The sequence below is a fragment of the Populus nigra genome, chromosome 3, assembly GCF_951802175.1.
Source record: "Populus nigra chromosome 3, ddPopNigr1.1, whole genome shotgun sequence".
NCBI lineage: Eukaryota > Viridiplantae > Streptophyta > Magnoliopsida > Malpighiales > Salicaceae > Populus > Populus nigra.
This window is the reverse complement of record NC_084854.1, coordinates 18,905,832-18,921,664: the sequence shown is the minus strand read 5'-3', so window position 1 is coordinate 18,921,664 and position 15,833 is coordinate 18,905,832. Positions and strand designations below refer to the sequence as shown.

The 15,833-nt window shown below is 34.2% G+C and overlaps 3 protein-coding genes across 3 annotated transcripts; all 3 read right to left on the bottom strand.

Annotated features, from left to right (window-relative positions):
* Positions 1-777: 777 nt before the first annotated feature.
* Positions 778-4,238, bottom strand: LOC133690171 (E3 ubiquitin-protein ligase RSL1-like). The gene is made up of 2 exons (XM_062110388.1): positions 2,564-4,238; positions 778-1,161 (listed from the first exon to the last, which is right to left on the bottom strand). The coding sequence occupies exons 1-2, from the start codon at positions 4,102-4,104 to the stop codon at positions 969-971; spliced, it is 1,734 nt and encodes a 577-aa protein (XP_061966372.1). The 5' UTR covers positions 4,105-4,238; the 3' UTR covers positions 778-968.
* Positions 4,239-5,616: 1,378 nt separating this feature from the next.
* LOC133688813 (uncharacterized) lies at positions 5,617-8,209 on the bottom strand. Its single transcript, XM_062108430.1, has 2 exons — positions 7,875-8,209; positions 5,617-6,071 (listed from the first exon to the last, which is right to left on the bottom strand). Exons 1-2 carry the CDS (start codon positions 7,983-7,985, stop codon positions 5,844-5,846), a joined length of 339 nt encoding a protein of 112 aa, XP_061964414.1. The 5' UTR covers positions 7,986-8,209; the 3' UTR covers positions 5,617-5,843.
* A 4,226-nt stretch (positions 8,210-12,435) lies between these two features.
* Positions 12,436-15,801, bottom strand: LOC133689234 (probable protein phosphatase 2C 65). The gene is made up of 5 exons (XM_062109024.1): positions 15,331-15,801; positions 14,136-14,501; positions 13,927-14,044; positions 13,620-13,843; positions 12,436-13,311 (listed from the first exon to the last, which is right to left on the bottom strand). The coding sequence occupies exons 1-5, from the start codon at positions 15,718-15,720 to the stop codon at positions 12,799-12,801; spliced, it is 1,611 nt and encodes a 536-aa protein (XP_061965008.1). The 5' UTR covers positions 15,721-15,801; the 3' UTR covers positions 12,436-12,798.
* Between the last annotated feature and the right edge of the window lie 32 nt (positions 15,802-15,833).

The window sequence follows — 15,833 nt, the reverse complement described above, 5'->3', positions numbered from 1 at the left end:
TACTTTATCATTAAAAATAAAAAACAATATAGCTTATCTTATGTAATATGTACATAATAATTGTTATCTTTCTTGTTAAATAATCAGTCTCTTACTTAGAATTTTAAATGCGAATTAAAGTTACTAGTTATTAAAAAGCTAGATAGTAACTTATATTTTCAATTTAACCTCATGTAAACCCTAATTTAAAAATGTATATGGAAGAGGGCAGCCATTTTATAATAACTTACGTGTACAGTATCCCAAAGAAATTTAATCTTTTGGTCGGATCTTAGTCATAAGGGTAAGGAACTTCAAAAGACAGTCAAGAAATGTTTGGAAAGACTGTTGATAATACAAGTTCAAAATGGTTGTGGTTGATTATGCGAAAGAAATGTGTGCTTGTGGAAACAGAGAAAATAATGTAGAATGTTAATAAACATTGAAGATAGGTAAATGTGTATCTTAATATATTTTTAAAAAAAAAGTAAGGGAAAGGAAAAAGAAAGAAGGAAAATAATTTCCCGTTTAAAATTAAACTCCTTTTTTTTTTTTAAAAAAAAAAAACAATTTCCGACCCCGCATAACATGGTTGTGAAATATGAAGTAAGCCTATATGTTGTCGTCGTCGTCTTCCGAATGCAGTTGAGTTTCCTTCATTTTTTTTTTTGGGAATTGAATGGAGTGTGTTCGCTATACCTTATGCTGGCTTTTGTTTATTTATTTTTATAATCCTTACTGGGAACTTTCAAGATTAATTAATTAGCTAGATTGATTAAATTAATTGCTAGCCCTGACTACGGGAGAATTTAGAGGTATTGATTGTATTAAGAAAACTTGGAAAAGAACTGCAACGGTCCAGTCAGAGCTCATGACTGATGGACCTTTTTAACAGCATCTGCACACATTGATAGACTTTCTCCAAAAAAAAAAAAAAGAAATAAAAGGAAAAAAGAAAAAAAAGGTGGGAGGAGATGCAGTGTTTACATCTAAATAAAATAACCGTCAGATTCGGAGTCATAGTAATCATCCTCATCCTCATCCTCATCAAAATCATCTTCATCAAAGTCTGTATCATTTTCAGCATACAAGATATTATCCTCATCCCAGAGTGGACAAGAACATGTTGCTTTCTTGTCCTTCCACTCAGCTCCACAATTATAGCAAAACTCGAAGCCACATCTGGAAAAACCACACGTATCAGAAAAGAGTGAGAATCTAGTTAATATTAAGAAACATGTCATACTCGTCATCTTCAATGGAAGCAATTACAAAAGGAATTCATCTATTCACTTCATAATTATCAGTAATATATTCTTCAAGTGAAAACATTATCGGTAATATAGCTCCAATAGACTGTGCTCGAGTCTTTCCTCCCGTGGATTGGCTCTAACTGAAGTTCAGATTGATAGACTCTCTCATGATGTACCTTCATTGAATCAGAACTACTACTAAGCACCATGAAAGATGTTTGCTGTACAACAAGGGGAAAAAATTCCTCTATTTACACTGGTTGCAGTTTGCACCCATTGTTTTATAAGCTGCACTATCCTTAGTTTACCACATAAAAAAAACACTTCGTACCCCATATTTCTTCTCTCCTAACACTTAACACCTACCCTTAGTTGAAGCCTTTACGAGGATTCTTAATCAAGAATGGCAAGTCACCACAGTGCAGATCTATCATGAGGCAAATTTCCAAGTTGATGCCACGGCTAGTATGGGAACAGGGGGGGCTGTGGGTTGCAGTTTTTTCTTTTAAAAGGGATCTAATGGGCACAGCAGGCCCTAGAATTTCATCTTTTTTGTGAGGGTTTAGTGTGATTGGTTTTGTTTGTAGGATTTTTTGAAAGATCTGTTCAGTTCATGATTTAACTTTTAATGATTAGATTTCAGTAAATCCACGAGTGCAGTTTACTTTGGAAGTTGTTAAACACAATTCAACTTCCATTTTGAACATTGCCTGATATGATGTAAATCCACCAGACTGGACTTAACTTGCTCTATCAGAGCCAGCAAAACAGAAATTAATGCAATTGTTACTTCTGATCAATGTTCCTGTTGACTCTGTGATCATTAACTCCAGAGATCTGTACTGGTTGGTATTTCATTCATTTCAATAATTTTCTTCAGTAACCTAGATAGAATGCCGCACTTCATTTTAATCAAAAGAGTCTCTTTTGAATCTACACATATAGATAGCAGCTTAACACTAGTAGAAAGCACTAGGATGCAAACTATGAGAGAGAGGCCGAGAATAGGCAGGCACAAAATTATCATTAGACTTTTACAGTGACAGAATCTCTGTTAACATTACCTGAGTGTACTAAGCATAATTAAAAAGAAAAGAAAAAACAGAGGATGAAAAACATCAGAGTGTAAATAGAGGATGTTTCTTGTAATTTTTCCTCAACGGCCTCCTATATAGGTTTGAGGATTCATCAAGCAATAAAAACCATGCATTCTTCAGCTTCATAGGTGGTTTGTAAATCCAGAGATTTAATTCAACAAACTTTTCTTTGCTAAAGAAAATGCATTTAACTATTCTCAGACAAGTCAATTTGAAAGGAGGGTGAGTATGTACCTGCAAGTCATGTGGTAACAACCTTCAGCAAGTTCAATCATATGGTTGCACTTCACACATTGGCGCCATAGGTTCCTTGTTGCAAGAGATTTCAGTTTGACATCTTCTGCAGGGTTGTTAGGATTCATTCTTTTGTAACTAGAACATGTCATGTTATTATGCCATGGGACCTTGCAATTAATACAAAAAAGACCATGGCATTTCGAACATTTCCTTGCACCAACACATTGCAAACCAGCAGCAACTGCACTTTTAGCATATTCAAAAACCTCAGTTTTCGACATCAATGCAGAGCATTTAGGATACGGGCAGTAGATTTTCTCCAAAACTGGGATCGAAGCTTCCTTTATACGTAGGCACATCATCTCAATTAATTTAGGTGTCAAGAATTTCCTACAACTTTCAACGTTAAGCAAAGAGTCACATCCTTCATGAGGGCATTTCGGCATCATTCCATGGAGCAATTTAACCTCCACATGCTGTTTCATACAAGAAAAACAGTACCTATGCTGGCATTCATCAACCGAAAAGATATGTCCAACATCAGTATCTTCAAGACAAATAACACAAGCCTCAATAATGGCAACCCTCTTGTGGGTGGATTCTGCTGGCTGCATCGTGACCTGAGAAATTATAGCCTCTCTAGCAAATCTAAATGCATATTCAATATCATTCCGTGGCACAAGAACAGGATTACAATAGACAAACTTCCTTCGAAGAAGAGCTACCTGATTGATTAACACAGCAACCTTCCTCTGCTTCGCAGACCATCTCCCAGTAACAAAATTATAAAGCGGACAACAGTGGCAATACACAGCAATTTTCTTAAGGTCCAAAGCAAGAGCAGCATTAAGACCTTCGATCAAAGCCTTAGCTTCGGCCGCATTCTTGCTCCTTCCATTCCCAATCAGTGGCTTGCTTATTTCAAAAACCAAATTATTCATCGGGTCACAAATCGCAATTCCAATTCCACCGAAAACTTTATTCCCTTTTTCTTCACTAACCAAACCCTTGACATACAGCTTGAATACTACTGATTCAGAATCTTCTTCTTCTTCTTCTTTTACGAAATCATCTCCCCAGTCTAGCCACTCTTCCTCTGGTATTTCCAGAATCTCTCGAGCTACTTTCTGGTCATGGATTCGACGGTCGAGATCTTTTCTGATCCTGCGCGATTCGAGTTCTGATTGTCTGCGATCTTTTAGCTTTTGCTCTAATTTTGAGATTTCTTCAAATTGTAGAGTGGATAGAGGTGCAGTAATTTCGACTTTGCCAATCGGAGGCGACGCAGTTGAGGTAGAGGCGGCGGCCGACGTGGAGGCCGACGTGGAGGCGGACGTGGAAGGGAGGAGAGGTATGGAGGCGTTTATGGCTTCTTGGAGTTGAAGTCGGAAGGCAAAGTCGAGGTCGGTTTCTAGGGATTCGGCAGCCATTAGTTCTCGCCGCTGTTCGGAAAGGAGGGAGAGGAGGTCCTCGTCGTCTAAGTCGTCGTACTCGTAGTCGTAGTCGTCGTCGAAGTCTCTGTTGGTAAACGTGCTCATTCTCAGTTTCAGAAGGAGAAACAAAAAATAAAATCTTTTGGAGAGGAAACGACTGATTAGGGTTACCTAGACAACTGAATTTCAAGGCATTTATTCATTCGGATTAGGATCCGAAGCCTTTCAAAGGTCAATTGGACTCTCTCTTCATAAAATAATAATAATAATAATAATAATAATAATAAAAGATAGATTAATTAATAATTAGGTTTTGGGCCAGGAGGCCCAGGACCCATTTACTCATGGATTTCTTTTCTTTTCTTTTTCTCTTAAAAACAAGGGCAAACCTCATGTTAGTCTCCTAACTATCTACAAGTTCTCAGATATATTCGCAGCCACGCCTTGGATTCTCTCTTAGGTTCCTAAATTATTATAAGAGTAGAGTCTATCTAGTATTTTAGGTTAATTTTTCCATCTAGTTTGTAAATATTATGTTGGATTTGACCCAATTACTAAGAAAGAACAATAATTTATAATCATGCAATGAATAGTTAGTACATTAAACATTATTTCTTTATACAAAGCTATCAATATGTTCTGGTTCTTGATTAAATTTGATTTTATTTGATAAATATAATTAAGTTTTTCTAAGTAACTATCTTGATAGGAAAAAAAAACTAAATGAAGCTTTCAGTTCTTTGTATTTCTGGATTGATATTTTGATGGAATGCAAACTGAATTGATAATTTAATATATTGTGTAATAAAATGACACTATTTTAATGAAAATTCACATAAAAAAATGGGAGGATTTTAAACAAGAGGATGGGAAAATGCATGATAAATCGGGGACCTAACTGAAAACCGTGATAATTTAGAAATTATATTTACAATCCGCTCATAGTTTGGTGACTAAACTGACATTTGCCATGAAAGCAAATAGCGAGTTTATTGATGACCCCAGCAGGAGCATTTGCCGTTCCTTTTTGCCGGGTTTTGGATTAAATTCCTGCAGCTTCTTTTTTGTATTTATTTTCTTAGAACTACAGGGTTGGTTTCAATTTGAGGTGTGTGTTTCTGTTGACATATGTTTAGTTCTTGAACTGGCAATGAATTCGTTAGCATTTCGAGCTCATTTGTAATGAATATGGCAACCAATAAAGTTTAGTTGCTGAAGCTGAAACTTGATTTCTATCTAGATAGCAGCATTCATCTTTCTTTTGTTCAGGATAAGCTCAAATCAACTAGTTTACAACGACCCGATGAAACCATGTTTCTCTCTTTCAGTTTTTTTTTTCTTCATCTAGTTCTCGTGGACTGAATTCTTTGTAAAATAGACACCGTTTCTTATTCAAGATGTTGCAGCAACTATTACTTTTACATTGTTGCTCCCAAGAGGTATATTTGTGTGATTTTTGATAAATCTATGGCAATATAGTGCCAGTGACTGAGCTATGCAGCATCGTCAATCACCATAACTGATGCCTGAAAGGATCATTTGATGATTTGGAAATACCATCATGCTTTAGATATGTTCTTCTGCAAAACACAGATCATCAACACATAGCCAGCAAACAACCCTGAATCCCATTCCATTTTTTATTTGCTTCAATTTAGTGGAAATAAGATAGTCATGCGTATGTAAATCATGTTCATGGAGGCCTTCTTGAACATGCTAATATCCTTTTCTTGCTCTTTTTAGTTTCCCTGAAAGGATGTCCTCTGACAATTTGAAAATAAGCAGGCATAAAATGAAAACATCATTATGGTTAGGATGAAACTCACTGATCATCCTATCAGAAGCTACAACTTGGAGCTGTTACCAGCAGCTGTTGTATCATAAACTTTAAGGAAGAATCGTGCCCTGGGGATAGATAACTTGGCCTCAAGAATTGTGCCAAGAGTAGCTATTAGATTCCTCTTAACTTGTTTGGTAATGCCACCCATTGACACAATCTCTGCATATGCAGCTGGTTCTTTGTTCCCATTGAATGATATGGCCACCAGTCCTTTCAGTATGACCATCACAAGCTGCATAGATATAAGAACATGGAGAATTAAAAGAAAATAAACAAGTGAGAGGAATATTTTTAGGATTGTGCTTTGATTGCAAGTGAGGATTATGCTAGACACACGCAATAAGATTTCATCAAATCAGCCGGTCTCTTGTGCATCGTTCAAAGTATTCTCCACAGATGTCGTCTTACTTTTACTTTACCAATTAGGATCTCCACATCAATAGTCTATTTACGAGGAATTTCTTCCTCGAAGTTTTTCTTAAAAGTTTGATGATAGCATCGGAGCAAACCCTCTCACTATCTATTCAAAGCATAAATTCCATCCTTTTCCTCCGTTCAGGCAAACGTTTTTATTACTCTGTTTCTACTTCTAGCCACTTCCAAGTTTCAAGATTAGACTCTCAAGAAAAAAGGAAAGTTTGATGTAGCTCCAGGCCCCCAGCTATTGGGCTTTCTACTCGGCTTAGTTTTGGACAAAGCGGATGGATCGATGCAAGTCAAGATGTGAATTTGATGTCCTATGACAGTAAACTTAGTAATTCAAGATGTCTTTTAAATGGTTGTAAATATATTAAAATAATCTAAAATTATTTAAAAAAATTAATTTAAAACTATAAAAAATTCAAATTTTAAAAAGGAAAACAAGTTGAATCTCGGTACTGAAGAGGCACTTATAGTAGTTTTGGAAACTGTGGATGCTGGGCCGTAGACAACAGTTCTCACTTGTCTCTTTTGTATTTTTTTTTATAAATGGACAATCCATTCGTTCGTTCGTTCACATTTGCCTGTGGGACCTTTTACAGAACCACTTTTCCAGGTTTTTGCACTAACACAACTCTCTGTCAAGTGGCTATGGGATTGATAGCTATAGCCATTGATACCAAAAAGATCATCCCACTAAGAATACCTTTTTCTCGTTGTTTCCATTCCAGTCCACTCAAATAACATGGTGCAAAACAACAAGTAATGAATAATGCTTAGGAAACAACTCGTCATTATTCGAAGGAGGATACGGCTTGGTTAGGTCAAGTTTACTTATCTCACAGTGCAACAGTTTTCTCAATTCTCAAGCATCCCAACTGGGTTTTTGTGCATCGTCATCCTGGGATATGCGTTTGGGTTTGTGTAAAAATGAATTGATTATGTATCCCTCCTTCTCAATGGCTACAAATCATGTGCAGTTTCTTTACTTCGCATATTTAATCAAACACTCTATGTTAAATTTGATCAGATGAACCCCTGCGCTTCATATAAAAGTCGATTCAATCCAATCCCTTCAGCTAGGAAAAATGAAGGGAAATCAAAGCTAATAAAATGGTCATGACTCGTTAGCATTACTCTAAAAGAATCTGGATTGTAACTTCAAAATATTGTCCCAAAACTTGGAAATGAAAACTGAAATCATCATAAACAACCACAGCAAGTTAGGTCAAATTAATGCATTAAAGAATGAATAGGGGAACATGATCCTTGTTGCAAGCTGACAACTTATTCTACTCACCATTAGAGAGCACAGAGCACAGAGCACGGCCTGCTTAAAATACTAACATTTATAATGAGCAACCGATCCTTCTTCCACATCTAATCTTCCTTAAGGATCACCATTAAAGAACATCAACACACCAAATGAAAGATCTAGTCCCTTAATTTCTTCTTCCACTACTTGAATGAAAATTAAGAATTAAACCAATAGTTAACAATATAGACATGCATTTGTAGGCCACAGAATTTAAACCTGAACAACTCCCTAGTATATATATAAGGCTATAGGCAAAAGAAATGAATGAAAGGAGTTGAAGGGACAGAGAAATTTTACGTGTTCAGGTCTGCCGATGATGGTAGCCACAGCTTTTGTTGCCTCGGAGAAGATAGGATCCTTATCAACATCGTCAAGGTTGACGTTGGTAGAGATATAAAGGCAAGGCATCTTATCCAATTTCGATCTTTATATCTCTCTTTCTTACTTCTCTGTGATTGATCGAGTGAGTATATGTGTGTGAGAAAAGTTTAGTCACCAAAATATCAGGGACTGGGAAATCTATACTGCTGGCTTAAAAAAGGATGCTTAAACTCTACTTATATAATCGACGATGAGTTGCAGAATTCGAGAAAAGTCACACTTGCCCCTGTCACGCTTCCTTATCTTGAGCTGGAATGCAAAGGATATATAGAAAAGTAGTAGTTAGGCGCTCCTCGCTGGGTTACAGTTAAGGTTTTCCCCTGAATATGCGACTTGGTGTATTCCTTTTGAAAGCAAAATAAATAAAAATACGAAGTTCAATTATAAAAATAATTTAATATTAAAATTAAAAAATATATATATATTTAAAAAGCAATAAAAAAAACTCAAAGTTAAATTAAATTAACTCACTAACCTCGTGATTATGAGTATAAAATTGAGATAATCCCATAAAAAATAAAAAAAAACACAAATATCAATTTCTAATCAATCAAATATTAAAAATTAAAAATTAAATAATATTTTTTAAAAAATTTAAATGTAACGGAATCTCATCTAAGAAGAAGAAATTAAATAGAACTCAATAACCCTATAGCAAAATGAAAAATAATTTAAAGCTCAATTTTTATTAAATAAAATATTAAATAATAAAATTAAAAAAACAATATAATGGTAAAAAGGTAAAAAAAAATGGTTTGAGAGAGGAGAGAGATCGATGAATTTCAACAATAAAGAGATAAAATCGACATTGACATCAATTTTGATCACCAAAATAGTTAATCTTGACGTCATCAGGTCTCATTTGGTGAGAGAAGTTTTATTTATATATGTTTTTTCATTTTAAAATTACCTAAAAAAACATATTTATATTTATATAGATTTTTTGTTTTGGATTAGTTTTGGATTTTTGTGTATTTTGTTAACATCATTTATAGATTTGTCAAAGCGTGTAGGCTCTTTTCTTGATGTTTTAGATTAAAAATGGGATGGAAATGAGCTTTGGGTAAAAAAAATATAGATCCTATTTTTCCAGTCAAAACAAATATAGAAATTTAGGGAAAATCATATGACATGTCTTCTGGAATTCATTTGTTTTCAAAAATGTTGAGGCCAATGACATGTAATCCAACCCAATTGTATTTTTTTAAAAAATAGAGCCCGCGTGCTAGCCCTTTATAAATAAGCCAGGCGCTGGCCTAGTTTTCCAAACGACTTTTTTTTTTATAAATGTTTTTTAAAAATATTTTTTAAAATTTATATTTAAATCAATACTCTTTCTATCTAATTTTTTTTGAATTTAGTGTTTTTTAAGTAGTGGTTGTTTTAAAATTATTTTGTATGTATTTATTTTTTGAAGATATTAATCTAATTCTTTTATAATTATTTTTATGTTTTATATAATTGAGTTTTTTTTAAAAAATAAAAAATATTTATTTTTGAATAGTGTTTCTAATAAGTGCAAACATGAAAAATATATTGATTTTATTCAATCAATTCTACGTGTATATTTATTTTTATTATCATTTAATTAAGTAAAAATTAATTTTAATAAATTGGGTAAATATTTTGTATTACGAGATTAAATATCTTGATTTACATTCATTTCTTGATTTTTTCATATATGTATTTAGTTATCTTTAATGATTGTTTTTTAATTTATTGACATAAATAATTCTCAATTTATTTAATTAGAAGTGTGCATAAATGTTTCAATTTGCACTTAATTTTTTAATATTAAAAAACATGTCAAAAAAGTGAATAGATGTGTTCTTGGTGATAAACAAATCATATTTGATATTTCTTCAGATGGTAACAAAATGGTTTGGCATAAGTAAAATTTTCAAGTGTTTGGGATCCATAATTATAAGATTCATGAACAAAGGTCCATTAAATTAAAGAGAAATAATCGAAATCAATGGCAGAATTTTACACTATTGAAACACAAAAAAAGAGAGCAGGAACCTCGAGCTCTAAAAACTAATTGAAGGTAAACTTAAATATGTGAATCCTCAATCTTGTTTTTCCAAGGATTCAATTAAAGGCAAACCCGTCTTAGAAAAAAAAAAATCACATCCTATGAAAAAAGAAGAAGGAAAAAGAAAAGATACGAGCTTCTTTGGATGCTACGCAAAAATGTCCCACATCGACTGGAAAAATATAATTTTACTGCTATATCACCCTCGTTCAGGACCGCGAGGTCATCTCGCCATGAGCTGGAGTGAGCGGGTCCGTAGATGACCCAGGAAAGTCCCCGGGCCCTACTCCGCAGAAATGCGGTCCTGGAAACAGGAACGCTCGGTGCAACGAATCCACCTGCCATGTGCAGATGGCTGAGACATGTGTGGAGCCTAGAGGTTCGTAGCCCGGGTAACTTGGCCAATTACTACAGTTATTCACTCAAGTCCACAACACTGTGGGCCAACAGAACGGGGCTTACATCTCATGGCGTCATCTTTTGCCCAATCCTCCTCGAAGCTTGTGAGGGCAGGTCTTGGTTTGGTTCCTGAATTTTATTTTCATTAAATTTTTTGAAAATAATCTATTCAGGTTAATCATTAAAGTTTTTCGGTATATGTCGAAAATATTTTTAGACACGCGCACACACGTGAGGGGGGGATTTTAATTAAATTACCTAAATACACACAATGGAAATACTATCTCAAGTACAGAACATCGGAAAATCTCCTTTGCTGCTTAAGCAAATATGAATTATCCTCTCACGTCGTTTGAACTTTGAAGGAAACCGTCCGCCTAATACATTTTCTAAGCTTCAAAGCTGGGCCTTTAACTGTCCTTGGCACAGGTTTCAGATAGCATTAACAAAAAAAAATAGAAAAAATAAAAAGTTTTGAAAAAAACTCTCCTCACAAAATATCATTTAGATCTATGTTTTTATTTTATTTTATGATTCTTCAACATTAGATTTATTGAAGATTAAGTTTTAAAATTTTTCTCAATTTATTTTTTATGAGATTATTTCAATCTTATGACTTGAATATCGAGTTTGACGGGTTAACTCGAGTTTTTTTTTCCTTTTCTAATTAGTTTTTGTTTTTTAAATTTATTTTTCAATATTAAGTTGATTGATAATTAAGTTTTATAATTTATTTTGGTTTGGTTTTCATGAGATTATCCTCGTATCATGATCTAAGTCATGAGTTTGGCGAATTAACTTGGGTTTGACTTGAGTTATTTTTTTGTAATCGGTTTTTCAATTGCATTTTTATTGTTCAACATTAGATTTATTGAGTTTTATAATTATTTTCAATTTATTATTTTATAAAGTTATTATATTCTCATAACTCGGATCGCGGGTTTGACAAATTAATTGAGTTGACTCGAGTTTTTTTTTTCCTTTTCCCAGTTGACTTTTTTCTTCGATACCATATTTTAATATCTGATTGATTGAGAATTGAGCTTCGTTTTTTTTTTATGAAGTTATTCCCGACTCATGACTCGAGTCACAAGTTAACTCGAGTAGTTTTTTATATTCTTTTTTAATTGATTTTTTTTCAATTTCATCATTCAACATTGAGTTTATTGAAAATTAGACTTCATAATTTATCTTAATTTATTTTCTAGGTTATCATGATCTCATAACCTAACATACAAATTAGCAGGTTGATCCAGGTTGATCCAAATCAATCTAATATATTGTTCTCTTAATATTTATATAAAAAGTCTATTCTTGAATATTTATTGAGTCAAACTATATAATTATCAGTTATTTAAGTTGTTTTTTGACCTGTCAAGTTAATTAGATTACATCGAGTTAATCCCTACATGATTTAAATTTTTTCTATTTGAAAAAACATTAAAAATACCTAAAAATTTCTTTTTATATTAAAAAACATTAATCTGATTCACAGCCGAGAACTAACAATCTACTCCTTACCTATTGAACATAGGAATACATGAACAAGCTCTTTATGGGATTTTTCTCTTGAGGGCTACGAGGTCAATTTGATTTTTACTGTTTTTGAAAATCGAACTTAAAAAGATATAGAAAATTTGTTTGTTTATATTTTTCTAATTTCAAAAACATTCAAAACCAACTACCGAAGTTTTCCAAACAAAACAAAGTGGTTTTGAAAAGTTGCGATAGTCGCTGTTGATCTTTCCTTTTCAAAAGTTTCAAAAAAAGGTGAGAGAAAGCATGCGAATTAATTGGCTGGTGCTTTTTTTTCTTTCTTTCTTTTTAAAAAAAGTTTTTTTTTTTTTTAAAGTGATTTTCCCTTTTTTTCTTTTGGCGTTGTTTCCACCACATTAGTAATACAACTTTATAAATGATGTCTCTAGTAAGCTCTCTACACAGGTTGCAACTCGAAAGATAAAAGGTAAATATATATATATATATATATATATATATATATATATATATATATATATATAATTCTTCCATTTTTCAATTATAAAATAATAAAAAAAGGTGAAATTTATATGAAAATTTCAGAGCGTTACACAAGTCTTATACAGGGTCAACTCTCATATCAAATTTTATAACCATGCTTTAAGGAAAAACAAACGGCGACTATCACTAATTTTACCAGTAGATTCTTCAATCATCTGCCACAAATAGTGAAGAGTGCTACGAATGGCCATTTATCTATTAGTATTTCCAGTTAAAATTATATCGAGGGATAATTTCAAGCAGAACGGGGAGAAACCCAGCATGGTTCTTAGCTTTCTATATTTTTACAAACGAGGCATAAGTATTCCCAGAGGTGCAGGCCACTTCGGCATGACCCCATTGTTAGGTTTAAGACACAGAAGAAGATTGTCACCAAGCTTCAACAGCTTCGTGATCTTTGGTTGATTTTCGCCGACTCAAAACATTGCGCAAACGAGGGAACTTACCGGATGAATTCACTTTGTCTAATCTGGCAGGAGGACAGTCATTCTCGTCCGAGTCTAGATAAGTCTTGGCATTTTCGGAGATTTCCCCTCTTTTCTTGGATCTAAACTTTCTTGGAACTGCTGCAATCTCTGAGTGATTGAGACTGGCCCGGCTCACTTCAGAGTAGTTTTCAAGCTTGGCCAAGCTCACATCAGAGCAGGCTTCAAGCTCTGAGTGATTCACACTGACTTGGGTCAGTTCAGAAAAGGATCTGGCTAACAAAGTTCGATTCTTCAGAAACAAGCATATAACTGCACAGTCATCGACCTTGCATCCGGGATATTTTATTTTCCATGCACGAACAGCATACTTGACTACCAATTTAGCAGCCATGGATCGCTTCCTTGCATAAGCAACAATCTTTACGACCTCATAGTTTGTTAACACATCCCATACCTGTAAATAAAACAAAAATCCTCAAATTCTACAAGGTGAATCGAATGTAGTGAAAAGGTAATCAATAAGCTATGGGCTTATGTCACACTTGACAAAAAATAACTGTACAGGCTTTCTCCCCTTCTATTCTGTCCAAACGACTAGTGTTTGTTTCGCTTCATACTAGACTGATTATTGCATTTCCCTGCCAATTCACGACTTCTCCAGTGAATTCAATTATCTTCGGTTTCAAGAACTTCCATGGTGAACACCAGCTAGTTAACCAATAAGTTAATTTATCAGATATTTTGGTTTTTCATTCCTCTTACCCCATCAGTTGCTAGAACCACAAATTCATCCTTATCGGTTAGCCTTCTATAAGAAACCTCAGGAGTTGAAATGAGGCCGTAATCTTTCAGGCAGAAATCTCCAAAAGCCCTTGCCATGGCGAGACCAGGACAATCTTCATCAGGCATCCATACTCTGAAAACTTCTGGTTCTTGATCCAATGCAAGAACTCTGCCATTGGAGTTCTTGATTCTTTCAGCTTCACCTGAGTTACCGTAAGAATCAAAAGAAGGTTAATTTGATTCGCAACTCTTGTCATGCATTGAAAGGTAATGAGAAAACACCCACTTGTAATATTTGGTTTTAGATCAACAGTGAGTTGGACGGGAACAAGTTGGTTTTTGGGGCCCCTAGAACAAAGAATAGCACGAGAATCGCCCAAGTTGGCAATGATCAAGTTGTTTCCCTGAAAATTAAAAAACAAGGACTCAGAAACAAACAACAAAAAAAATATCTCTGTCCATTGACAACGAATTTACTTAAGAGTGAACTTATACCTCCTTAATTACAGACACAGCAGTAGTTCCACTGCAAAAGCTATCAATGCTGGCATCAAGGCTAAGTTCTTCATCCATTTCCTTGAAAGATTTAATGAAGCTGGTCTCCCATGAAGATAACAGCAGACTACTGCTATCATCATAGTCGCCACTATCTTCGTCACCTTGATTTTTATTGACCTCGTCGATATTATCTCCTTTTCCTTCGTTATCTCTACGTTTGAAGCTATTATTCTGTGATGCTTTGATTGCACTAGAGAGCCTCGATGGTAAAGTATCACGTACATGGCGCGCAACTTTGTGACCATAGGGGCCATGACCATCAAAAACTCCACAGAAAAGCATATCCTTATCACCAGTAAATTCCTGGATCAAGCTTCAAAGTTTAGTTGAATACATGAGATTGATTATTTACTAGCATTCAAAATGAGCGATGCTTGGAGTAATATAGAGCAAATAAATTGCATCTAATTGAGCATAAATGAAGAGGCGCGGTGTGTCTTTCCTAGTTTAAGCCCCAAATTAGCTAACTGAAATCAAATTCTTTTGTTCTTAGCCCTGCAATGCTAATTATAAACCTATACATTTTTCACGAAATTCTTTTCAAGTCAGAACAATGCATTTCAGATCTCTATTCACCAACTGGCTAGCAATAAATGCAGTAATTAATCAACTTTTTCAACGTTTCTTTCATCTCTTGTGCTCTGCAGGTTGATAATAAAAATACCAGATCATAACCAACAAATACATGGCTAGCAAACGACAAAATGCATGAGAAATGCAACTTTCTCTGGAAACCTAAAATCTTATTGTCAAAGTAATTAACATCCAAATAAAACTTTGAAAACATGGGCAAGGCAACAAGAAAAAAGAACAATAATGCATAAGGCAATGAGATGTTAAAACAAATTCAATATTACAGCAAAATTTTGAATTTCATCTTCATGAAAAAAATATTGTCACCCTTCTACATGAGAAAACAGAAGTTTGATCCATAAAATAACATACTTCAATTGATCAGAAATTAATTAAGACTGTAATCACAAAATTAAAGAAAAATAAACCAACGCAAGAAATGTGTAACTATGAAAACATATTGATTATGGATGCATCATATGAGAAATAAAACTCCAGGTCGAAGAAGAAGAAGAAGAGGAAGAAGCAATGAATGGCGTGCATATCATTTTTTTATTACCTCCCAAACAGTCATAGCATCTTGATTGGTCACTTTTCTTCCTTGTTGGGTGTACATTGATGTATATTTTGAAGCTCCATATAACCTCACTCGGGCCCCATAATCTCCAATAATTGCATCACCTTCCTCACCATCCTCTTGTTCTCTGTCTGCAACAGCATCCTCTACATCCACCCCATTACCATATGGTTCCCTACTGCAACAAGCTCCCATTCTATGAGCAACTAGAAATGTAGCAAAAAAATCAAAGCGGACCCACCAAGATCCAATCAACAACCGAACATTTTTCTTCAAAAACAAGAAGGAAAACGAAGGAAAATGAGATTTTCCATAGACCCCGGAGGCTGAGATTAAGAAGGGGCAAAGGAGAAAAACTAGGATAGTTTTCATATACAACACAACATTTTATTTGGATAAGAAAAAAAAACAGAAACTAAACATGCCAGAGCCAATCATGGGACATTAGAACACGGCAGGTTCCTCGTTTGTATCTGTTTAGGTAA

Bases quoted from the DNA above. Each gene is read 5' to 3' on its own strand.
- LOC133688813 (XM_062108430.1), bottom strand. From the start codon at position 7,985: ATGCCTTGCCTTTATATCTCTACCAACGTCAACCTTGACGATGTTGAT. The intron at 6,072-7,874 runs GTAAAATTTCTC...ATATCTATGCAG, and splicing joins TCATCGGCAGACCTGAACAC to CTTGTGATGGTCATACTGAA.
- LOC133690171 (XM_062110388.1), bottom strand. From the start codon at position 4,104: ATGAGCACGTTTACCAACAGAGACTTCGACGACGACTACGACTACGAG. The intron at 1,162-2,563 runs GTACATACTCAC...TGGTTTTTCCAG, and splicing joins TGTTACCACATGACTTGCAG to ATGTGGCTTCGAGTTTTGCT.
- LOC133689234 (XM_062109024.1), bottom strand. From the start codon at position 15,720: ATGAAAACTATCCTAGTTTTTCTCCTTTGCCCCTTCTTAATCTCAGCC. The intron at 13,844-13,926 runs GTGGGTGTTTTC...ACGGTAACTCAG, and splicing joins TCTAAAACCAAATATTACAA to GTGAAGCTGAAAGAATCAAG. The intron at 13,312-13,619 runs GTAAGAGGAATG...TTTTATTTACAG, and splicing joins TGGTTCTAGCAACTGATGGG to GTATGGGATGTGTTAACAAA.